At 37.2% G+C, this 27,109-nt stretch overlaps 2 protein-coding genes across 6 annotated transcripts in view; both read left to right on the top strand.

Annotated features, from left to right (window-relative positions):
• Nucleotides 1–27,109, top strand: part of LOC126056057 (organic cation transporter protein) — a 173,010-nt gene that overhangs the window by 6,405 nt on the left and 139,496 nt on the right. The window lies entirely within an intron of this gene.
• LOC110377883 (solute carrier family 22 member 3) lies at nt 147–26,716 on the top strand. Of its 5 annotated transcripts, none has more exons than XM_049847518.2 (10): nt 147–568; nt 18,656–18,739; nt 19,114–19,283; nt 21,667–21,901; nt 22,747–22,847; nt 23,077–23,225; nt 23,871–24,196; nt 25,166–25,395; nt 25,780–25,961; nt 26,117–26,716. In XM_049847518.2, the coding sequence occupies exons 2-10, from the start codon at nt 18,713–18,715 to the stop codon at nt 26,224–26,226; spliced, it is 1,530 nt and encodes a 509-aa protein (XP_049703475.2). In that variant the 5' UTR covers nt 147–568; nt 18,656–18,712; the 3' UTR covers nt 26,227–26,716. The 5 variants fall into 5 exon arrangements, with proteins under 5 accessions (XP_049703475.2, XP_021192603.3, XP_021192604.3 ...); XM_021336928.3 differs by having other exon boundaries at nt 149–568; nt 25,166–25,475; XM_021336929.3 differs by having other exon boundaries at nt 149–557; nt 25,166–25,475.

Below are 27,109 nucleotides of genomic sequence, written 5' to 3' on the forward strand. Positions count from 1 at the left end.
TTCAAACGTGAAGTTGCTATTTGAAATTGCAAGTTTTCACTGAGTGACAAACATAGATTGTAAATTTTCATGTTGCCTTTCCATGTAAGTTATTTTTGGGACATTGTTAAGTAATATGTATTGTTTGAGCGTACGAACCGGATACTGAATTCTCTATGATTCTACAAGGGGGTTTACCTATAGATATTTGCTTAGATGCGCTTCAAAACAAACGTGCAATATAAATGACTATAGTAGAGGTTTTCATAATAAGTTAATAAGGTAGCTAAGTATGTCATTACAGCGGATATAAACTGAATATTAAAGTTCATATAATCAGTAAGTATAGTCAAGTAAATTATAATGCGAAATTCACAATAATGAGGTGCGTTTATGTTAGTATCGGGGCGGCTGCGCCGGCGCAGACGTAGTCGCGGCCAACTGCGGAGCGAGGCGCGCGCGCGCACCTCACGCACACATGGACACCCGCGCGTACACTGTCACACACCGACTATTGCAGTTCACACATACTCTAGGAATAAAGTGCAGTGATTATGAAATTGTACTGAAAAAATCGAGTGAGTATTGTGTAAGTTCACTTTAATTTATTAGCTGGTGTTTTAGATAATATAATAATACCTGTGTAAGTACTTCGTTATGTTTTAAATTGGCGCGGTGTTCCCTCCTGCGATTTTCATATTTTCCTGAATTATGATTTTGACAAAAGAAACCGGTTTTCCTTCCAGAATTTAAAATGAACCGCATTTTATCCGGTGTGTCAACTGTACCATTTGTTTGTATACCGCCGACTTCCGCGTGTGTTAGTTTAACCAACTGCCAAGAAGGGTTGTGAACGAATTAGGCTTAAAACTGCTAAACATACAATAAATTGGATTATCATCTTAAAATTCATATAAACTAGCACAGAAACAGAGTGTTTTCACGGGCATAAATATGATCGCTTTATACCTACAATACCTAGGTGCCCATATTGTAACAATGCCTATGTGAGGTAGACGATGATGCCTAGTTCTATACTAGGTGTCACATGCAGGCAACTTTCTTCGATGCTATTTAACCCGTATCTCACACATTACCTACTAGGTTCGTATTGACATGGAAACATGTTACCTATCGATATAGATGCGCTAGATAAGCTAGAGTTCAGGAATCGGGATCAAAGCTCGCAGAGGTCGCTCTTTGCTTATAATACACTCATACCATACGTCATTCTCTAAACTGGAATATCTTGGGGTATAAAGTTCATAATACTTACAAAAAGTATGATATTCTTAAAAAAATGTGACTTTTCACTGTTTACACAATAACTATCTTTCCTTCGTCCGTGACAATAACGGATATCTGTCATTGTTTGTTACAGATCGATATTATATGTTGTTTAAATTATTGTGCTGTTCAATGTTTTGAGCTCGAAAATATTTTCGGGTATTGTTTTAAACAGAGAAATAAAATAGTATTTTAAGGACCCCATTCAAAATTTCAATCACGCTATTTAAACTCAACATAAATCCCAAATCATTTGCCAGAAAGTACAAATGACAAGAAATATCACTTTATAAGGCTAAAATTACAAAAGGTCCGTGGTCCATAATAATTGTTTCGATGAATACTTTCTTTAGTTTGAAGACAATGAAGCACGTACATATGCATATAATGTACAATGTAGTGATGGCAAGCGTGCGAGCGCATATCGCGCCGCCATTCATCCACCATCGTACGAGTTTGTGCATAAACTGTCGCGGTCTTGCTATTATTTTAGTTGTAATTAGGTACTATAAAACATATTAACGACCAGGAAATGAATGGCCATTTTCTAAAACTTTAATTTTCGATTGTATGCTGTGCGCAATACAAGCCATTATTCTTTGGCGTCAGGATGACAAAATGTATTTAATGTCTCAAATAAACATTGGGCTTTTTTTTTTTACTTCTATGAGTAGGTAAATAGAAGCACTGTTTTAGGTTCGTATGTAGGTACATAGGTATGCTAAATGTCTTTGTTAAAAATACTTTCATGCCCTTTCATTAACATACTTAATGAACTACTTTCTGCAACTACCTAAGCGTGACCTATCTGAAACTTTCCACAGTATTTTTTGCTTTAATTCCCTTGTTAATAAAATAAGCAATGTGTTACATAAATAGAACTTTCAGTGAGTGAGTCACAATGCGTTCGGCCGAGATGTTACAAAGACATCGTCCTTTGAGGTCGCACTCGTGCTGCGTCACGCTCAACTCCTTGTCGAGGCAATGAATGGAACACAAGCGAAAGTAGTAACTGGTGACACTCATACATTCCACTGTTTTTCACAAGCACAATACGAGTAAAGGAAATGCAACGTATGAAAGAGTCGTCATATATTTATAACGTGAGTTGTTGTTTCATAAATACTTCAGTTTTCTCTTTGTGTATTTCAGTGTTACAGTCCGTGTCACCGACTGCCGCATATTTACGCATACGCATACATTAAAATGCACTGTGACAGTGCACTTTACTGCACTATGTTCGCATATAGAGCAGTATATACTTACCGCCACTATCGCCAAGCTAGTATTCGCACAATTAGTCAAGTGATAAGCAATCGCCAGAAGGCTAAGCTTGCAACACGATACAGTTAGATAAAAGTCTTGTCTTGCATATAAAACAGGGACACTTAGCAGTTAAAGGCTTGTTAGCAGGATGTGCCTCATTAAAGATTACATGAGGAAAAAATATCGGAATAATCTTTAATTTTTTATGATCTAATATCACCCAAATTGTACATATATTACTACTACCTACCTCTTTTCAAAAAATAAAAGAGCTCAGTCATCGGCTAAATTAAAAATTTTCTCCATTTTGGACGTTGAGAGATCTAAAATTAAACCTCGAATTGTAAAATAGCCTTCTGAAGTCACTATAATTAGAAGTAATTAAGTAGTCGATACAATAAGCAGGCGTGTTATCAGACCCTCGCTGACACGCGGTCGCGACCCGCCGCCGGTTCTTGCGCGCGCGCAAGATAGGTGACCGTCGCAACACAACCTATTGACCTCAAACAGAATAAAAATACGGCCAACGACTGCTCTATATAGTTATCTATGTTTTCTTAATCGTTACAGTTCGTGACGCGAAATCTTTTGTCAGTGACGTCGACACTCAGAATAATTATTTATTGGGACACAGTTTATTATTTTTTTTAAGTAAAAGTAGTATATGGCTGGTTACATGTGTATCTAAAGTAGTTGCCGCTTAAACTCAGATAGAGGTACAATGTTTACATTTTAATGGCTTATGTTTAACTGATCACCAGAAATAGTAACAAATAGCAGACAAAAATAGTAAATGATCACCAAAATGAAACTCGCATTTTAATGTAAAATGATAACCAAAGTTTTAACACTTTGCTATCCTATTTAAGTGAAATTACTCCAAAATAAATCATGCGCAAGCCAAAAATAGTAAATGATCACCAAAATTAAACCACCATTTTAAAGTAAAATGATAACCAAAGTTTTTACATTCTGCTATCCTATTTAAGCAAAATGGGTCCAAATAAATCATTGTTATCCCAAAAGTAGTAAATGATCACCAAAAGTAGTGAATGATCATCAAAATTATACCAGCGTTTTAATATAAAATGATAATCAAAGTTTTTACATCTTGCTATCCTGTTTAAGTAAACTGACTCCAAAAAAATAAGTTCGGCCTGATACAATAAATGTAATAACATTATTGGGACCCTTTTCCTGCACTAGGGTGGAAAATTGTCTATTGCATGCCTCTAAACAGTGCGATAAGAGTGTGTTTTCGAGGGAGTGTATTGAGAAACACATTCTTCTTCTTCTTTCTCCTGCCCTGTTCCCAATTTTACTTGGGGTCGGCGCAATATGTCATTTTCTTCCATTTTCCCCTGTCACTCGTCATACTGACACTCACGCATGCATTGCAAGCCGGACACATAACTTAATATGGCATCATAATACTTTATTTGATAATAAGCCTACATTTTATGGCAATCACAGTGACTTATTTAGGCAAAAATAATATATTAATTTGGTCGTCAAGAGTTGGTGATCATTTACTAAATTTGGTGGTCGAATACAATTTAAAGTGAAGTCGTGACTAAAATAGCTGGTACTATTACATTTTTAGACTTTATTTTTCTGGTGTTCAGTAGATTTTTCTGGTTGCAAAACTAAGGGTACCAAAGCATTTTATGGTGGTCATTATATTTGTTCCCCATTTTAATGGTAGGTGAAAAGGAAACAGTGCACAGTGAATAACTGTTAGATCAAGCATTATGAACTCATGATTATCTCAGAGAAAGTTAACATTATGACAATATTTCAGTTAGAAGATCAGAAGAGAACGGTTTTGTAGTACCCAGTTCGGACAATATTATGGTTGTTTGTAAACACTAACATTATTTGGCTCACTTTTTACCGAGTGCGGAAAAGTCGTAAAATAACTTCCTTGGTGTCGCGTCTGCTATACAATGGCATTTCTTCTGGCGTTCATCGGCCTATGGTGATGCTGAATGTTTCCTGGTCATATGGATGGTTTAATGTTTTCCATCGGTTTGTAAAGAAAGATATCAAAGGAGATGCAGAATGTGGCACTTGGCAGTATAACAATTAGTAATCCTTAGTAGCAGGTTAAGTACTGTCAGAGATCAGCAAACATTAAAAAAAACTTTGAAATCTGCAAATTATCTTGTCCACGTGATAGGTGATCGATTTATCTACATATCTTATTCTGGTTGAATTAAATAATCTTTGTCTTATGTACTGTACTGGCATGTTTACATGTGTATCGTGTATTTGCATAATTTACGTAAGGCAGTGCTTTTTACGATTAGCCACGTGTGGCGTCAAGGTGGCTGTAATCGCGGGAACATGTTGCGGCTCGCGAGTTACGAGCTACGCAGGTGGACTGTTTCATTGCCAATGTGTATAGCTAGTGGATTCGATTTGTTACTCGATTACCCGAGCAAAGGGTAACTTAATAATGGTTGGGTTTTGACATAAAGTGGTTTTATAGTCTTTGGATTTGGATAAGTAAGTAGCTCTATTCAGGTTATCAATGCTCCTAGCTCGATGTGACATTAGTCCCTGTTTAATGTTAGAGTCCCATAATCGCTGCTTATGCCTTTTCCTCAGTCAGGTGAAGGTTCTGATGATGCGATATATCTGAAGAGAAACATTTACGAGGTCTCCGAGGCACAGACAGATCACCACCGACTCGAATAGATATATTTTCGGCTGCTTTCTGAAAGTTACTTAAAATCCACAAAGTGATTTCGGTTCGACCCGGGACTCGGGAGTAGACCCCGTGTATACCTAGTAGTCACATAAGACTAGCAATATTACACAAATATTGACCCTCTGTGCTCTTGCACTTGTGTACGTACAAAGCTCCTTCTCGTGCGATAGAGCGAGTGCTAATGAATCATTGCTATGTACACAGCTGTTTTATACCTGATGACTGTTCACAAACTGATACACAAATCCGATTCTTATAATTATTTATTTGTCGAGGTGCATCATAGTATTTGTTCCCTTTAATTTATTCCTCGGTTCTCGGTACTTATAACTTTTAATGTAAATTAGATGTTTATGTTTATAAATAGGTGTATTGTTACTAGTGCAGTTTGAGCTGTTATTTAGTTCGTTTTAATGAGTTAGTATGTCATATAATTACATAATGTGTTAATGTGTTCATGTGATGTTCTCATCAGTCCTGTAATGACGAATTGTTATGTTTACTAGTTTATCGCTGTCAGCGATTTGCTGATCTAGAAGCGTATTATTTTGAATGCCTACTGTTGTGAGTTTAGCAGCTCATTTTATTGCAGAAAGTTCATTGAAAAGCTGCTGGCTTAAATCAAGTTATCTATTCTATGGGAGCCCCCTAAAATAATTATTTTATTCTAATTTTTAGTATTTGCTCCATCTTGTGTGATTAAATGAAATTAAGAGTGAGAACTGTTTTAGATATTAGACTACTAGACCTTTCGACCTTTGTGTAACTAAGAAATAGTAAAGGTATTGTATCGATTGACCGATTTATTGTTTCATGCAAGTTTTATTGTTCCATATTTTATTGGTGCCTATAACTATTGTGCAGTTGCATCAATATTACACGTTCACTACTGTTACAAAGCACATAAAATCGATTTTGCACCTGTTTGTGATATTCATAAGTGATTCATTTAAAGACAAACTTGTAGTTACTAAGTTATTATTATGAATACACAGAGACATATGTAGGTCTAGCTTTCATATATTTTTCTCAGTATCATGTAAACCCTCTAAAAAGTGCAGGTGTCAACCAAGTGACGTTATTGTACCTAAGTTGTAGATTTTTATAATGTCCGTATATTTTGAAATCCTGCAGAGATTGTTTGAAATTACACAACTGTTTGAAAAATCCATTTCAATAATTATGTAGGTTTATTTGAGATTTTTTCTGTACTGACTGCTAGGTACTACCGACACTTCCAGAGGAATTTATAAATTTTGAAAGCTCTCTGCGTCGCGTGTTACTAGAGAAACATTATCTTCAACTGCACATGTGTAAAGGTCGATCGTCAGTATTACAATTAATTAACTACTAGATACAGAGAACAAAACATGTTGCACACACAAACATACAGACAGACAAACATGCATATAGTTTAGTATGTCGTTATCTCGTGCAGTAGGACACGACTTTCGGAGTCGTGTCGCTTGTAACATCTTCTGCAATAACAGAGGAAAAATTATTATGACATCATTTTAGTATTTTTTTATAAACAAAGTATCAATGATTGTTATTACAGATCTCGATTGATTTTAGATCAAGACCTGCTTTTATTTAAAGTGGCTAATTTATGAATTATATAGGGTCTGTCCCGTCTGTCAATTAAGTTTGTGGCAACACCTAAAATATTTTTCAGTGTACAAGTAATTTCATAAACATTAGCGTACCTACCAATATCGAAAGCTCTACAATTAGGCCCGGTATCCACCAAAGCGGAGAGGAGAGGAGACGAGAGGAGATGTGTTTGAATAAACCAATCCGATTTCGTTATTTCCACATCTCTTCTCCGTTTAGCTTTCGTGGAAATGGGTCAAGCGGAGAGGAGGAGAGATGTCTCATTTTTCTATAGAATTTTCTGCAGCGAGCGAGCAAGCGGCGCGGCAGAGCGGAGAAGTGTCTAGTCGGGCGGCCGGGCTGCGCTGACCCCGCTGCCTTCTCCGCGCGCCTCGCACGTCCCGAAACGTCATTCGGTTGACTGGCTGCTTTCTTAGACAGAGCTACACACAGCTCACATCTCCTCTCCGCAACGCATCTCTTCTCCACCAAACACCAAATAACCTGCCAGCTTCGCGGCACATCTCCTCTCGTCTCCTCTTCTCTCCGCTTTGGTGGATACCGGGCCTTAGTCCCCACCGACTGAGAGGCTTTTCGTTCGCGCCTTTGCAACTAGATATATGAAAATCATCTATGCGGTTAGGGGAAATCAAGCTTAGTTCCTGTCCTTTTAATTATACCTAAAAGAAATGTGTAACTATAGGAAGCGCCTTGAGACCTTTGTATGGTCGTGAGCCGCAGACATCGTGACTCGTCACCCGGGTGCCACTCCACGCATGCGCACTGACTCAGGAGACATAGTCACACTATGACATCACTTCTAATGCCTAACGTTAGCGCAACCATGCGTGGAACGGAATTCCCTAAGGAAGTATATGTCTTAGACTGTTATGACGCGGAAATTAATTGGACTACCCAATTCGTATGAGTAATTTCATTGACGTTGCTAGTAGCAAGGATTTAGGCCCTAGAAATTAAAAACATCCAAATTGAGAACCTTTTTTTTTGGGAAGTGGGTCAAAACTGGTAAAATCGCATTTATTGTACGTATTGCATACACTTTCATTCTTAGTGTTTTGAGTTCACAAAAGTAAGAAAAGTACTTTTTCCCACCTACTTAGAAACCTAAAAAATTGCTTAATAAGAAAGTGACAGTGTGTCTAAAACCGATTTCTAAGATATCTTTTCTCTAAGGATCGTATGTTGTTGTATCTCAGTCCACGTGTCATGCGGCGTATGTTATTGTAAACACGAGTTATGTCAACAGATACCGCGCGGGCGCCGGCACTGACCCGCGCGCGACACTCACGCGCGTCTACATTACTGTGCTCTAACTACATTATGTATTCATTTAGAGACCTGCTTATAATTGAGTTGATGATACTTTACGTAATTACCAATACTCCCTTTAGGAATGTTTGTGAAATTGTAAATAATCTTTGCCAAAAAAGAGAGTGTGCAGAGATCGATAGTAATGACTGACTATGCGCAGTCGTAGCGTGTGCGCCCGATCTTAGCTACGCTTTGTTGACATATTGATTGAGGATTATCATAACGCATGTGACATAATTTTAATATGTATCAATCCGTTTGGACTTATCTATACTAATACCAAAGTAAATAAATAGGTGCAAGCTAAAGAGTTGTTCTGCGTAACCCTCTTTAGGAATTACTAACTAGTCCAATTTGAAAAGTTTTTTCTATATTAGATAGCCTATTTATCGAGGAATATTACAAGACAAACTTAGGACGTATTCATGTAAATTTTTAATCCGAATCTTATTCCTTCTTATTTATGAAAGCTTGTGGTCTCTTATTCTAATTTTCCCTCAACTAAATTGTAGGCACGTAACAAAATGAAACAATAAGAATGACATCACAACTTATGCAATAATGATTACGCACATCACACAGAAAGTCCGGTTATCTTTCACTCCGGAAGGGTTTTCCTTTCCCTCCTTACTAAAGAGTAGTTCCCACTTTCTTCTGACGGGGGTAGTTGACTCACAGCTGTGACCACAAGACGTACGACAAAGGACGTCATGTGGTCTTTCTATACCTACTCGTAAATCATTCTTGTGTAGGCGAGATTTCTTACAACACGAAAAAATATACTTTATCGTGCAGTAGGGTTGATGATTACGATTCGTCTGATTGTTTGTTGGATTGCCGTTCCATCTTGGTATAAGAGTGAGAGAATAGTGAGTATATCTGTGTCTGCGCAAATGCTTGTGCACATATGTCCTGTGCACCTGGCTAATCTCTTTATATGAGAATCGCCGCTGTGACCGAAAATCGTCTGGAACTCCATATTATTATTGTGATAATGTCATGCTTTCGTTTACAAATAACTATGTATTTCCTGGCAAATTCGCAGTGTGAAACCGCGGCTGGAAACTGTTACCGCATACTTATCAACTGTTCGAGAGCCATATGACGCGGCTCGTGTCACTGACCACATGGAGGATAATATTTGCAATGAATCGTGACGTCATAGTCCATTGCCATTGTCACTGCCGAACAATAGAGTTAACCTATAACGTATAGTAGGTAAATCATTAGACGTAGTCACGAGAAAACAGACCCGCAATTTACAAGTTACGAAACACGGGGTTTTTAGCTTTTCTGTTAATTTATGCATATTTTAACGTTAGGAGTTAAATCGAGCAATTTCTATTGTTTATTCTTTAATATGTTAGCCCGTGTTAGATTACCTAACTACACCTACACGCCATTTACAAAAACAGGATATTTAGTAAATTAAATAAATTACTCTTTGTTCTATGTTTATGTAAACTAGAAGAAAATGCAGTTTGCCGAAACAGCAACAACAAATAATGTTCGTAGGCCATTCACTTGACTACGGCTACGCAGTGCTACGCGCGTTGATATGTTTCGTAGGCACAAGATGCACATAGATAAATATGTCTTTTATATTAGTCTGAAGGATTTTCTGTCTTTATCAAAACAAAATTTGTTATGAATAGCAATAAAAAATATTTATGTAAATAATCTCGTGTTATGGGAGTATTCAGAACAAACTTCTTAGAAAAAATCTTTCAGCAATTGGGTAAAAGTGCTACGAGAAGTATAAACAGTTACTGTTCATGATCATGAATGGATATTATAGGTATTCATTTATACTTCCCTGAGAACATATGGTGCACATGTTTACATGTGTTTTCATGTACAAAGGGAGGCGGAACTATTTTTTATTCATAAACGTTGTGTATGCCACGTGCGTGAGAGCTTCTCATTATTGAAAACAGATAGACAATCATCGTGTTTGCTAAACCAGTTGCGGCCACTAGGTTAGCATTCTACTGCAACCCCTACTTTCATTCAGTCACTTCAGTCAGTTAATAGAAGCGGGATATCAATATCGAGGCATTTTGTAAGTATCGATCTAAGACATCTTTGCTTATCAGGGCAATAGGTATACATGTACATACATTTGGTACTATACAATTTGTATATTATATTATCTTTCATTTCTTAGAACTTAACAAATATTTCTTACTCCAAAGTATTGAGTTTTATGTTGATGAAAACTGGAATGGGAAAACAGTTATTTTTTTTCTCCATGTATTAAAAAATATTGGTAAAGTACTAACTCGTGTCACAGTTAGCACAAACAGTTCCACTCAATCAGATTTACTTTTGTACGTGTAATTGGTGCGCGTGCGCGCCCATCAACTATTGTTTATGTTAGCTCGTGAGGATCTAGCTGTAAACAAACTGTATGAACAACAACAGTTGTCAACTTAACATTATGTAATATAGTAGATTGTACATATGTATAACGTCACCACTAAGAACCTATGTAAAATGGTTTAGTGATCATTGTTTCAGTAACAGCGCTTTCATATAAGTGGACTTTGCTCAGTGTGTTTAGCACAGAGCAAGTGACACGTTCTCAAATCTCATTTTTTTTTTTTTGATGGGAAGTTATCAAATGACTCCTCAAACTGTGGGTTAGCAGCGTGAGGGAGTGTCAGACTCTTACTGACTAAAGCTCATCATGTTCCTTCGTAGGGCTTTTATGTACCCGGGCCGCAATAACTCTTTCGAAAAATCCCGCAGCCCCGCGCTCAAATCCCATTACGCTGATCCTGGTGTCATATTTGTGCCGGTAGCTGTCAATTGTTGTAAGCATTGTCGCGCAAAAAAATCCCGCTACTTAGTGGGAAAGCGCGCTAATTTGGAGTTTTTGGATTTTTTTGGAGTCATATTATTTCACATTCAGCTTGAAGTTGTATTTTGTAGCATATGTATTGAAACCGAAAACCAAATTAATGTTTTTAAATTACTTAAGTATTCATGAACAGTGTTTAATGCTAGAAACGCACCTTTGCCGAAAAAGGAAGCGGAAAAACCACAAAATATTATATTTATGTATTTACCCGTTCTTAACCAATTTACGCTAAATCACTGTGACCTAATTCCTAATTTACAAAATGAGTGGTTCCTTGTCAAACCCTTGTGGTTTCTTCAACTTTACCTAGAACAGTTACAAGGGCAGATATCTTTATAATTGATTGAGCAAGTCATACCTATAATGACCTCTATGACGTTAGTAATATGACTCAGATTTGATTGGCCCATGACTCCTGCAATTAGACATCGTGAGGAACTTTTCTCTTTCTTTGTTTATCGATCTACTTCTAAAATTTTCTTCAATTCTCAAGTTAAGAGGAATTTTCTTCACTTCTCAAGTTAAGAGGTCAGCTGACTATCTTCCATAGTAGTTGTTTATGATTATTAATGCTTTTTAAATAATATTTATTCGTGCTTTAAATGTTACGATATAATTAAATGATATAATTATATGACCTACATTTATTAAAATTATATAACAAATATATTATATTAGTTATAATAATTATATAACAATATAATAATATTACAGTATTTATAAGCTATGGGTTCTATCGCCACGTCACATGTTATTGTAGGGCGTCCAGTTCGCCGTGTCACAGTTTATGTTAAATTGTTCACGCATTCTCATACCTTCTGCTTATCGCACGCTCTCTACACTAGTAGTTTCATCGCAAGTTGGTCTGAAAACCCACATTTTTGTCTATGAGTATTAGGTAAGTTTCCTTAAAAGAAGCTCATAGGTTGTTCAATCATAGAGTTAAAGCAAGGCTTGGCGCAGCCGGGTCGTAGGTGACTATCAAAACCAGCTCATTCATCTTCGACAGTCGTTGCGGATAGTCGGAAGCCAGAAAATCTTAAAACCAGTCTTATACCAAAGGCTTAGTGTCCAGGTTCCCGGGGTCAAGGAGGTCAGATACGCAGTCGCTCTATCTAAAACACCGATACGCAGCAGTAACCACTACTGGTAAAAAGGCTTGGCAGATGATGATAAACTTTTCTCAGAAAACCTTAGGTTTCATCAAAGGAAAATTGATGACCACTATTTAATTTTCCAGAGCATCTAGGATAACCTAGTCACTTCAGGAAAACAGAGGTATTATTTAGGTCATCATAGTAACAGATTGCGTCATGTAAAGAGGAATAGTTAATTATTGCACACTTTTGACAAGCTTACATTGCTTTACATGCTTAACTTGAAAGCAAAATTTGTAGATGTTAATGCTACTTGGTAGCTACTTGGTTCATTGGGATATAAGACCATTTTTATTTCTCCACAAAATAGCAAATCATTATGACTCAGATGTTATAGAATAGTCACTGATACAATTTGATGATGATCATAATAATCGCAGTGAAGATATAGTTTAGAGATAAAACATCTGTCGTTCTGTAATCCCAAGACATGAAGTCGTAAACAAGGATATATCCTGGCATGATCTGGTCTATGTGATTGAGCCCACGACAGTTCATTACTAACGTTAAGCGGACTTTACTCACTGACGCATCTCATGCAGGTGTTGCACGAATAGCTTTTCCAGATTTTTCTTGAATTTGAAGATGATTCATGATGTTGAGATGGTATGATAATATCCTGAACATAATAATTTTTTGTTTTGAACACTTCTAAATGCTTTGGTTTTTAGTTACTAACGATAATTGTCTTTTCAAAATTATAAAAATCACAAAATAATTAAACCGAATCAAAGCGATAAAAATTTATCTTTTAAATATTAATTTTACACACAAACACATAATTTTCACAAAGTAAGTTGTAAAGAAAACCGAGAAAATCAAGATAACTGTGTAAGTAAGCATATTTAGTTGTACGTACGCAGCTTCGTCGTAAGCACATCTCCTGTAAGTTTCAGGCTTTTCTCAGCTGATCAGTAGGAAAGATTCATTCCTGAAGGTGCATCAGTTTTCCAGTGAAGTGTTCCCTAGGGTCAAAGCCTGCCGGGGCTGCGGGCTTATTCGCGCGAGTTACCGCAGCCCTGGTACATAAAGGGCTTGATAAGAAACATGATGAAATAAGTCAGTAAGAGTGTGACACCCCTCACGCTGTAAGTCAGTGGACATCATCATTTCCCGAGCCTTTTCTTAACTATGTTGGAGTCGGCTTCCAGTGTAACCGGATTCAGCTGAGTACCAGTGCTTTACAAGGAGCGACTGCCTATCTGACCTCCTCAACCCAGTTGCCCGGGCAACCCGATACCCCTTGATTAGACTGGGGTCAGACTTACTGGCTTGTGACTACCCGTAACGACTGCCAAGGATGTACAATGAGCAGTCTGTCATACAGCAGTAAATCAGTGGGTGATTAGTAATATAGTGTGAGAGTGTTACGTTAACTAGTTGTAGTATATAAGCGCAGGGAAATGGCGGCGGCTTTCAGTCGCGTGTTCGTACTTGTGTAATAGTTTATGTAAGAGAGCTTACTATTGTCCGCCATATTGTTTGAGGTTCCATTCTTCAACAGTGATTTTTCTTGTTAGTTTTACATCGGTTGTGTGTCGATAACTTTTGTAAAGAGTTTTATTAGTTCTTGTTCATAGTTGAATTGTTTCTGTGATTTAAATTGAACTTTCTTTAGTGCAAGCTTTGGAAGTTTTGTGATTTGTTTACTGATCTCTTCGTAAGTAGAAGTGTTTACATTTTAATAACTTTTTTTTATCCATTGAAGATAAATCTTGTGGATCGAATACATTATAATATAATCGTTTAAAATAATAACAGTTCGTTTAGGGAAAAAAATACATGCATGGTATTTTTTAAGCCAAAGATTTTTAAAGTCACTTATGAACTGATACTTAGTTGTTTTGATTTTATCGCTAATTTTAGCTTAAACTGAATCGACCCTCTCGCAGGCGCATACGCACGTACAATCGGCTCCCGATCTGTTCTTATCGTGTTCATTGAGACGCGGTTCTGTTGCAGTGGTTGCTTTGTTGCCTTTGTTGCTCGAACACAATGGGGACCAGGTTACTGCAGCAAGATAACGCAATTGGGTCAGTAAGGTACCATTGTGTTTCATGATTGATATACGAAAATGTGTAATGCAAAGCGAACTTGATTTTTTTTTAACATAATCATTTCTTCAATTACAAATGTAGTGGAAATACAGAATTTTAAAGCAGGTATCTAATACTTAAAAATATTATATATTTTAACACAAGTTACAACGGTCGGTTCAATTCGGAGGAAACATCAGGTAAAGAGAAATATATCGGGTGTGTCGTTCATAATCACATTAAATGAAATGTGTTAATATACTGGTTAATATATGTCGATTAACACAAAGAAAAAAGAAAAATACGTAAAAATAAAAAAATGCATTTTTCAAACAAAGTAAATAGAATAAAAATGTGCGAAAATTAGAACACCATATAGAAGTCAGTCATTACAAACAGCTGAAATTCTCCCTTGAAAACTGACAGCTATCAACTGATGAAAACATTCGATACTCCTAACTTTATCTCTGCTTTACACATGATGTTGTAAATGATGAAAACGAAAAATGACTCCTGTGGCTAAACCACTGAATGGATTATGTTATTTTTTTTACAATTCGCCATAGAATATCATGAAGTACATGTGATAGAATTTAATGTGATTATGAACGACACACCCGATATGTAAAAAAAATAAAAATAACTTATACATTTTTGTTCAGAATTCATTTAGAATGGGTATCTGTGTACTTTCTCCACATTATTTAGTCTGTCGTAGCAAATGCATCCCAGTCGTAGCACTGCAGAATCTCGTAGCATTGCGTAGCGTAGCCTTACATACCCCACCAGGGACAACTCTACGCAGGCTCGTAGCCACTGCGTAGGCTTTACTTAAAGTAAGTAATAAATGAATTATATTTGTCATTCATTTGTGTAGGTTCAAATTTAATGGCTGCGAATATTTTTTTTGTAAAATAACCAATTTCGTATGTTATGTTAACTCTATGATGTAGTTCACAAACACAATCATTAAGCACTTAAGTGTAGTTTGGTAGAATTTGTTCGCGTTAGTGTTAATAGTTTGTACAAGTGTACAATGTTTGTGTAGTCCGTAGTATGTTTGTACTTGTTACTACGCGTTTGTTGATTTCAAAAATATAATTTAAGTAACATCGTTGGGGAGAAACCAGTTGAAAAATATTTTTTTTTAAGCTTGCATCTATTTTGTGTTTTGAGAATTTTCTCCACATAATAAGTGTGATATAACTTGTTTTGATATAAGTCGAAAACAAAGTGATTAATCACTTATTTCTAAAAGAAGGAAAAGTTAACGACACATTATTTCTGAAACATAAAGAAATAATAAATTATCGTTATATTAGATACTTGTTGCGGAGACGGTATGTAATGAGCTCATCATCATTATATTCTGGATGCATGTATGGAGATAGAAATTATTTTATTAGATAAGTTCATTGAGATGAACATACATCTTAACTGTTTGATTGTTATTAATCTTTGACAACAATATACATTGTTTTTGAATAGCCAAAAATTAAGTTACTTTACACAATATTACCAATACCAATAGAGGTCGAAACAATATCCGGTTTTTGATAAAAATCGAAAAAAGTCACGACCCGAGAATCTAACCCGGGAGCTTGTGCTCAGTAGTGACACTCGTTAGTTATGGATCAGTCGTCCTATTTTGTATGTTTGTTACAATTTTTTTATTTAATATTGTGTCAAATTGTGCAATAGTTTGTCAGTCTTAAAAAAAAATGTTTCAAGGTTTTATCACACTAATGTTTATTTATTTCTCTCGCTTAATATTTATGACAATCTAGAGAGTTCTACATTCATCTAAAGTAAGAAAGGCAACCGGTATTAAGAATAGAAGCCTCATAGAGACAACCAGTTTCAACCAAAATAACTGGAAAGTATAATGACATTCAAATAAACCTTTAACAATATTATGTCATCGAAAACACGTCCTATTGTATAGAATCAAAATGTATTTGTATTGTCATATAGAGAACTACTGAATCAAACTATCATACAGTTGTACATACAGTCAGTGTCAATATCTATCTATCTTGACTATTGACTGTTTCGGTTTTCTATAGGTGAAGACAGTGCGAGTGTCGCCGCGGTATAGGCCGGTAGCGATCAATTTCATTGTTCGCGTGGACTGTGACATACATAATATATTATTGAGTGTTTGTGCTATAATGTGTTGTTATCCAAGTGCGGGAAACGTGGATTATGATCGGATATTATTTACAAACGTGACAGTTATGTGAGAACAGTTTGTTCACCTCTCACCGCGATGACGGTATCATTTCCATTCTATTCTATTCTTCTCTTCTATTCTTGGTTAATGGCAAGTGATTTGTCAATGTCAACGATTCTGCCAATGAATGGCAAGTGATTCGTGGATGTCAGATGCGAGATACATGTTTAATGATTTCAGTGACAGTGGGTACATTCAGATGTCAACAGCTGATAACTGATTTAAGTTTATGTTGTTTACATTTTCTTTCCTAACAACCATTGTGTATTGGGTATGCGATTTATCTGATTTATGTACAGTTGTATTCTCTTCTAAATATTAAAGATCAAATAGAGAAGGTTGAAAGTATATGCAGGAACTATTTTAAAATATTTAACACTTAATTTGACAGGTAGGTATTTATTGAAATAACATTAATTATTGCATGGTTTAAAGGGCACACAACAGGAACACCAAACAATATCCTGCTTATAATACGAAAACTTACAATCCAGGATAACGGTCAATATTATTATACGAATATACTTGTGTACCTACCTGAATTAATACCTCAAACCGATAAGGAATTACATTTAATTGAATCTTAATTAAAATCTTTATCGTCGCAAAACAATTGTTTATTAAATTATAATGTTAAAGTGTTGCTAATTACAGCATCTGGCTAATGTAAATAATGTGCATATAATGGCAATTACATTTTATTCGTGTGATTGTTCACGTGTGCATTTAAATTATTGGACAAACCAAAATCCGCGAGTGTGAAAGTGTTGTTAGCTCTTATATGTATGTATGTATGTTGATAAAACTAGATGGTGTAAGTGACATGCTAATGTGACTGTCGGCTTTCGGTCATATCTTCACAAATAAATATAACGTCAGAGTTAAATTTCTTCTGATTATAAATACCTGATTAAATAAACTAATAATAAATTCAATTCTGTATTGATGTTATTAATAAGTATATATAATGAATTCATCACGTGTTAATGATTTATTGAATGACTCGTATCACGTTTGCTTTCAGAATTATTTGTTTTTGGTGACTTGCAGCCTGTGTGGCCACTTTTATCATCAACAAGTTGTTTAAGTATATCATTATAAAAACCGGACAAGCGCGACTCAATCTCGCGTGCGAAGGGTTCCTTACTATGTTCGTTTGCTTTATAAGAGCCTCTTAAAATTCTAATTTCATTCTAACTTTGAGTCCTTCTTGCGGCAATAGTAATATGGACCTACATCATCTGTAATAACTGTATCGGGTTACCCGGGTAACTGGGTTGAGGAGGTCAGATAGGCAGTCGCTTCTTGTAAAGCACTGGTACTCAGCTGAATCCGGTTAGACTGGAAGCCGACCCCAACATGATTGGGAAAAAGGCTCGGAGGATGATGATCATCTGTAATAACTGTCTAGCTATTACGTTTCTTGAGATACAGCCTGGTACAAACGGATAGAGAAGTTTTTGTAATATGTAGGTACTTAGGGTCCAGATTTACCCTTTGGGTATGGAGCCCCAAAAATATCAGCAGGTTGTCTTCAGAACAACATCACCCTGATAGAATAAAACTCATAGTAACAGACACGTCAGACAATAGACTATGACTATCATAGAGTCATGACGGATTACTCTGTGACGCCGTGAGTTACCCAGCAGGTCGAGGAAAGTCCTCCAATATATATGTATATGTGCCTCTCTGTAGTACACTAGTTCACACTCTCTGTCAACGCCGACCTAGCGTGTAGCACTTACTAGCTTAGCTTGTAAGTACGGGAAAACTTTCCATTTATTTCGGTCCCTACATAGTCGTCTTTAATCATTTGTTAAGACCTTCCAATAAATGATATAAAATAGGCAATTAATCTGTGACATTGCCTAAGTGAATGATGATGAAGTGATAGGCTAGTTAGCTCTCTGACTTTTCTTAATCTTTGCATCTTGGCTATCCTTAAAAAAGCGTGTTTTTTCCTTATATATATTTATTTTTGATTTTAACTTCAGACGTAACATGATCTTCGGATACAATATCAAATTTTATTTTCTTAGATAAATATGTAGGTACCTTTAGCTGACTATGAAAAAGAATTTGAATAAAAGCTAAGCTTTCAATAAAACGTGATCATTCACATGGAACGCAAAGACGAAGAAACAGGCAATTATTAAGTTGAAGAGATATATTAATAGAAAGTCATCGTTCCAGGGATGAGGTTGTCAAGCGCGAGCAGTGCCAGCGTCAAGTGAGTCCACAGCCGCCGCCATGGTGTCCAAGGAAACTAGTATAAAGGTGAGTTATGCTGTACAATGTGATTGTACAGCAGTACAGTAACAGTAGTATCAGTAGATCATCACCATATATCATGGAATTATTCTTTTAATTAATTATTAGGGTCTTTATTTTTTTTATTCTCTTTCAATAATTTAGGGGCTTTTAGTCACTATAACACCACGCCAGCCCCTTCCTAACCTAACAAGTAATGCTACTTTACACTATTCGGACTTTAAGGGTCTCCTTTTGATTTTGATTTAAAGCTTTTGGTTCTCCATTCAGTTGTTTTTGTAGAAATTTTAGAAGAAACAAACATATTTCACTTATAAGTTCAAGGTTTTTATACTAGTGTGATACGTGATGTGATTAACGTGATGATGTGTCGTGGGCAGGTGTCGGAGGAGAGCAAGGAGGGCCAGTTCAACCTGGACGGCATCCTGAGCGAGCTGGGCAGCTTCGGCAAGTACCAGCTGCTGCTGCTGCTGCTGCTCGCCTTCCGGGACTCCTTCCTCGCCATGTGCAACTTCAACTATGTCTTCGCAGCTGCCGAGGTCAACTTCAGGTAAGAACACAAATATATATTTTCTTTTTATTGAAGTGCAAAAAAATATTTAATGTAAAAGCAGGCTGAAAATAAGGGCTGTCTGAAATACAAGTAAAATAAAGGACAGCCCAGTACTTCCTATGTTGCTGTAACTTTTGCTGCTTAACTTCAGATTTTAACAAAATATGAATGAAAATAGTGTTCTTGATATTGACTTTGACTGAGTTTTCCTTCCAATGTTTTTCTTCTAATTGGTCGCGAGTGATAAGCGGTCGATGTTTTAAATTACTTTGTAATTATAGTTAATCGGAACACATACCTAAAAGCGAAATAATTTGTAGTGCAGCATACGTGTAATATTATAAATAATGGAATAAGTTTTGCCCGGGTATGGAAAGTATAGTTATCTCAGAATGAATAGTTGATGACACCTTCATCTGGCACCTGAAGTAATAGGTATAACTTGCAAAATATTGCCAATTTCTACGGTCAACAAGCTGAGGGTGTGTATTCCCATGCATAGGTATATTGTAAACGTCATTTACCTACAACTATATTAATATTTCCCCACTTCCCTGTTAGTCATGCTCATATTATATGCCTACAGTACGATTATCCTGTCTGTTGTCTAGATTTTCTTCGTCGCAACGTAAAGTTTGTTGCAGTATAATTTACTGATATGATTTAGGGCAGCAAAGAAATATATAACTTATCCATAAAATTAAATCCTCAATATGACTGAATCTTCTGCTTATCACATATTAGCCTATAAAATGATGCAATAAAATATATGGGTAAATACATATATCTGACGGTGGGAAATTGCAGGTGCTCAATGATCATAAATCTGTTTGTGTTGGCGCGAGGAAGGAAAATAATACAGTTATAAATCAATCTCGATTAGCCGAGATGTGTACCCACATCGAGTACCTAGATGAGTAAGTGAGTGGAAATGAAGCGATTTTTGGTTATCATCATTTTAGTCAATCATGATGATCTTGTTGGACGAAAGAAAGAAAGAAAGAACACACAAGGAGGTGAAAAAAATGCGTCTTAAAACGCGCAACACGGCCCTCGCTCAGCATAACGCTGAGACCCGAAACGAGACAGAGTTCCAGCTATGGTTTTCAGCGATAGCTGGTGCTACTGTGATGACGTCAATTGGTGATACGAATGTACAAAATAAATAAATAATATCTGACGAACACTTCAACCAGCTGTAGATCAAGTTACAATTTGAATGAGGCAGTAAATAAAACACATCAACCGGCGCCCGCGCCGGCCACCTGGCGGAGCGAACTCGCGAAGCACGCGACACGCTACAACTCAGTAAATTCCCTTTATTCATGGATTCATTCTTGTTTAGTGAACTTCTTTAAGTCCAACATTGAGGATCCTTGAACATTAGGAACGAAGACAAACAAAAAAAATACTACAATACTACTAAATTTAGATAGGTACCTATGCATCCGCTATTATTGAAGACTAAAAGTAATGAACAAATGTTATAATTTTCCTACCATACACAGAGAGTTACGGTATCTAACTCGTAAACCGTTTACTGTCGATATTTCTGCAACTCCTCACGTATGAGGCGCTTTCAGCTGATTGCTGAAATGTTTACACAGTAGTAATGAAACAGATCAGCTGTTGCCTGAAAGCTGATATGATGATTAATAAGCGTTAATCATTTAAATTTGAGGTCTTGGCCTTAAACAAGTATAACCTCTACACTCTTAATTTTGAAGTTCATTGATAAGAAAGGAATAATCATACATTTCAAAATTATTGTTTAATTAAGACTTTATCTAACTCCTAATACATCAGCTTAATGAAATGTTTATGTGACATAACAACTAGTAGATGTGACAGTTTCCGCGTCATGTGCAGTTCTCCCTGCATGTGTCGTGTGACAGACGTGCGCCCGCGCCGGCGACGTTACAATCAACTCGTGAGCAGGAAGGCCGCATAAGTCGCGCATTGCCACACACGTGCTGTTGTCAGTCGTGTGCCTTGCATTACATAATTTGCAGGCTGTAGTGTCTATGGATACTACAGAAATGGATATTGGTCCTTTCTAATTTTTCAGTCCACTCCATAAATCTTTGTAGCATTGACTGAATTTGGTTTTGATTGACCACAACGTAAGAAAACCATTGAAAACGGATAAGAAAAATAGGTACCATTGCTTACCAGCAGGAGTTGTATTCATGTAATTAATTTGAAACTGACTTTTAAATAAATAAGGCTAAGGATGAAAACAAAATTGTGTCCCGTCTATCGCATTAGGTTAAGATAAACCTGTAATGGTAGATCAGTGGTGTAAATAAATAAATAGTAAATAAAATATAGCATTTCCCACAATTGCAGAAATGAAACAAAAACTTTTTTTTCTCCCCAGATGCGTAGTTCCCGAATGCGAGTCATTGGAGAGCGGGTTCAACGCGTCGTGGCGTTCGTTCGCGCTGCCCAGCGAGCCGGGCACGTGTCGCCGCCTCACGCCACTCGATGCCGTCTCCAACTCCTCGGTAGACGACCAGTTCACCTACACCTGTTCGCCCGACAACTTTACCTGGAACCGCACCATGAACTGCGACAAACTTATTTATGAAGACTATAACAGTATTGTTGCTGAGGTGAGAATTTAGTCATATAAGATTAAGGGTTCCTTTGGGATCTTGGGGAGAAGTTTTTAAACATTTTATCATCGCCATCATCAGCAGTGTCGTATGTTTCAAAGAATCATAATTAATATTCAAGACTTGATCCAAGATTTCCGCATCATCACTAAAACATTCTGTTTACCAAAGTCTACAACTAAATTAACTGGTCTGCTATGAAATGATGGTGATTGTGCGAGCAAGTTCAGGGCCGCGTCACGCACGGGGCCGCGCTAAACACCACACATTACAGTGTTTAGTCGCTCGTAATGCCTTTGTACTCAGCAGCAAACTGCTCATTTGTTAGCCAAATTATAGCTTTTCATGCACAGTTTAGCAAACGAAAATTGCCAAAAATCATAACGGACTATGATGTGTTGATGTTGCGATCATCGTACCAATCTTCTTCTCTATCTCTTTCTTCTTCCAATTAAAAGGAATGGTGAAATTTCGTCATTATGATGTTTGAAAAGATCAGATAGCCTGCTTAGAATAATTGTATTGTCCAGCAAAAGTGTTTTAATCTTTTCATATCTTCGTTCATTAAAACAGAATGCACGTTTTAAATAAAATCTATGTCGCGTATCATGATGACTTGTTAGAAGGTATATTTTATTGTAACTACAATAACATCGTAATGCCTACGTGTCTGCTGGACATGTACAAGTAATCATTTGAAGACATTTTCATCAACATGTCACAGCACCATTAGATCAAAATATTCATTATCTAGTAGATCTTCTAGAATAAACAATGATTTGTGTGTTTCTCCCACGTATGTAGTATGTAGCACTTAACATAATAAACCTTATGATTTGCAGTTTGACCTGGGCTGTGAGCCGTGGAAGCGGACGATGATTGGCACCGTGCACAACCTGGGACTCGTGTTCTCTTTCATCATCTCAGGACTTATTTCTGATAAGTAAGTTACTATTAACACCAGCCATTTAGCATTCCAAAGAGTTAATTCATAACTACTCAATTTTTAAACGACTGAATACCAATCATTCAAGTTAGATTCAGCAACACTACAAATTGATGAATTAATTAGTTCCTTCTAAACTTGTTTTACGATCAAGTTATAATTTATCACAGCCGGGCCCTTCACCTTTCTCTTTTTTCTTCTTTAAATTGTATATATTTCCCTTCAGATACGGTCGCAAGGTGATCATCGTGGGCACGCCGCTGGTGGTGGGCGTGGCGGGGCTCATCAAGTCCTTCTCCGTCAACTACTGGATGCTGCTCGTCTTCGAGTTCCTTGAGACTGCGCTCGGATACGGCAACGCTTCTATGGTCTTGTGTAAGTTATATTTTAACTAATACATGAGTCTCTATTGGTATATTTTCTAGCTGGTGGTAGGCAGCTTTAAATGAACCTAAATTGTTTGTAATTATACCATTCTCTACCTATTGTTATTCACGTATAACAATTACTTACATTTCCTTAAAAACTTTCCTTCTGTCATTGACATTGACCCATTATTACTGCACGTCAATGCGTCGTACTGCTATGTTGTCATAGTGCTCGTCAGTCGTGACGTCAAAACGCCTGGTATTCCTCTCTATATTATGTAAGCTGTGACGTATGATTCCGTTTTTATTATATTTTTTAGTGTTTACTTTACTTCTTATAAATATATTTTATCACATATTATACACGTGCCCTTAATTCTTGTGGTAACGACGATCTTCCGCTGCAGCGTCTTGTCTTTCATTATATTCAGTTAATGATACGATTGAGTTATTATTTGCACATTGTCCGCACGTGCAGTTTGTTGCACTGTGTAATACTATTGTTTATTTGTTACATTGTCATTGAATGCACTTAATATTGTCATGAATTGTTTATGAACCATTGAATTTCTCCTAATTATCTTTTGTTTATTATTACAGTTTTATAGTTTAGTAGGTGTTAAAGTTGAGATCATAATTTTTCACATTCTAGCACTAGAAACCGTCAGTCAGAATCAGCGAGTGATGTTCTCGTGCATTGCCGACCTGCTCGCGTGCATCGGCAGCGCGTTCTTCGGCCTCATAGCGTGGAAGGTGCCCTACTGGCGGCACCTGATGAGAGCCATCTACGCGCCTCTTCTAGTTGTAGTGTTCTACATCTTCCTAATAGACGAGGGTGTCAGGTGGCTGCTGGCGCACAACAAGAACCATGAAGCCGTCAGGGTGCTGAACAAAGTGGCCAAGATCAACAACATACAGCTGTCGAAGAAAGCGCAGCAGATGCTGATGAACATCGCCGGGGAGAGCAAGTCACAACAGGTAGACTTTTGTTACTATTACATCTTGACTTGACATGATTTTATGGCAATTTTATTGTCTCTTTATGCAGTCATTGTTATGGTCTCGATTAATTAATTATATTATACACATGTTACTGGCAATAAAGTCGAATACATGATTAATGCTAAACATAGAATAGGTGCATCCTCATTGTGATCTGGCATAGTAACTAACAATGTCCATTCTTATACGCACTACAAATACTGATACAGTTCAAGGTAATCCAAATAACCCGAATTTGAACAAAGGATTTGTTGTTACTTGTACAAACATTCAACAGTTTATAGGGCACAATAAACACAATTTTAACAATCTATATTATATGTAGATTTAATCTGAATTGATCATCGGTCATTGTCATCTCATACCATAAAGTTCATTGAACTTGAACATTCAGATCATTCAACTGAACAGATCTTTATAGCCTTTATAATGTCAACATCATCCTCCGAGCCTTTTTCCCAAACTATGTTGGGGTCGGCTTCCAGTCTAACCGGATTCAGCTGAGTACCAGTGCTTTTCAAGAAGCGACTGCCTATCTGACCTCCTCAACCCAGTTACCCGGGCAACCCGATACCCTTTGGTTAGACTGGTGTCAGACTTACTGGCTTCTGACTACCCGTAACGACTGCCAAGGATGTTCAATGACAGCCGGGACCTACAGTTTAACGTGCCATCCGAAACACAGTCATTGGTGTCTAAGATATATTTAGAAAGTACATACAAACTTGGAAAAGTTGCATTGGTACTTGCCTGACCTGGAATCGAACCCGCGCCCTCATACTCGAGAGGTTGGTTCTTTGCCCACTAGGCCACCACGACCACCACCAGCCTTTATAATGTCAACAACACACATATTTAATTTCCTACTCATTTTTAGTACAATGACTGTTACAATCCCAAAGCGAGTCTCCACCTCGTAATCCCATGACCTTAATCTTATTACAGGCAGGAGAGAATCCTCCATCAGAGCGACCGCACCTGCTGTCAGTCCTTCGCTCGAAGAAGATCGTGGTGCGCGTGCTGCTGATCGCGGCGTGCTTCATCTGCTGCACGTTCGTGTACAACGGCACGATCATCAACTCGGCCAGCGTGTCGGGCAACAAGTACCTCAACCTGTCGGCGCTGATGCTGGTGCAGGTGCCGACCCGCATCGTGGCCGCGCTCACGCTCACCAGGTTCGGCAGGAAGGCTCCCATCTGTGTCGCATATACATTGTGCTGTCTCTTCTTTATTTCGTCCGCTTTTATTCCTCAGTGTGAGTATTTGTTTTTTGTTGCGTTTTTGTTTGTTTTGCTATTTACGTTACTGAAGATTTTTGATAGTTTTCGTTGGTATTTATTTATGTTATTGAGTCTTTTTAGTTCGTATGTATTCGTTTTTATTAGAGCTAAAGTGTAGCATTAGCACCATGTAGCACCTCTAAACAACCTTTTTTATTGTATACATGTATGTTAAGTATGCTAAGGGAAGAATGAGTTTGACGGTTTTTCGGTAGCCATACTCTGCTATTGTGACTGGTATGTGTGCCTAGTTCTAACGTATCGTATCGTATATTCCAGCGATCTGGTGGTTGTCGGTGCTGTTCTACCTGTTCGGCAAGATGTGCAGCAGCTACGGCGTGTTCTCCATGTACGTGGTGGCCATGGAAGTGTTCCCCACCACGTCGCGCAACTCGCTCACCAACATCGCCAACACTGTTGGACGGCTCGGCTCCGTGCTTGCGCCGCAGACGCCGCTGCTGGTCAGTATCATCTCTCTCATCTATAAACAATTCTTCTTCTCCAATCATCATGGGCGTATGTGTTGTACAAATTATCATTCTCTCAATTTTGTGATCTTTGTGTTTTATGATCGTAATTGAATGTCAATTTATAATGTTATTTTCTTTCTTTGCAGGAGAAATACATGACAGGACTACCAAGCGTGGTATTCGGTCTGGTAGCGCTCGGTCCCGCTATGTTGGCGCTGCTGCTGCCGGAGACCAGCCAAGCAGCCTTGCCAGATGACGTCACCAGCGCCGAGAACTTAGACAAGCCTCACGAAGAACAAGGCGTTGACAACACCACGCAGGACGAACTGCCCAGGATTGCCGTCAGTGTCACCAGGGAGAAATGAACTCTGTGATGTGGTGATAAAGTCGTAAATGCCGTGGAGACAAAAAACTCTACCAAACAGTGCAGTGATATTGTATTAAGGATATTTTTTATACCTAGTGAATCTCGATCATCAAATAGTAAGTGATGACGTCATGCTTGCATTCCCAGCGGTCGTGATGCTGTGACAGTGAATTGTTCGCAATATTAGGTTGTAGGTATTTGTGATATTCGGTTATTGGTTCAAGTCGTGTGGAAGTCGCTTAAAAGTCATTAGATACTCGCAAACTTCGTACTTATTCAGTTTTAATACTTTTATTTAAGTTTGCGAGTTGAACTGTAAACTTGATAGACTTGATTTTATTTAAGGTCAAACGTGTTAGTAAATAAAGGCAAAAACTCTCATATAATAATACGATCTTTGTTGTGTCTATGACATTTTTGATGATGTAATTGCATTTATTTCTTAACACTTCTTAGATAATAAGACTCTATTGGCTCAGTATGATAATTATACAAATATTAACGTAATTAATATTAATGTTACGATATTTATACGTCAGTTGTAGGTACTTGTGATTGTGATACTAATCTCCTTTGTAAGTCATGTGAAGATACCTTGAAATATGTACCACGTATAATTCTGTATGAAACATATTTAGCGTACGCTCTGACAAACTAAAATTTAATAACTAAAGATATAGCATATATTATGATTTCTTAGTATGAACATATGACGTGAAAATTGATAAGCTAATTTACAAACGATTTTAATTTATAATGATTTTCGAATGAT

This window comes from Helicoverpa armigera, chromosome 7 (genome assembly GCF_030705265.1).
Source record: "Helicoverpa armigera isolate CAAS_96S chromosome 7, ASM3070526v1, whole genome shotgun sequence".
In the NCBI taxonomy this organism is placed as follows: domain Eukaryota; kingdom Metazoa; phylum Arthropoda; class Insecta; order Lepidoptera; family Noctuidae; genus Helicoverpa; species Helicoverpa armigera.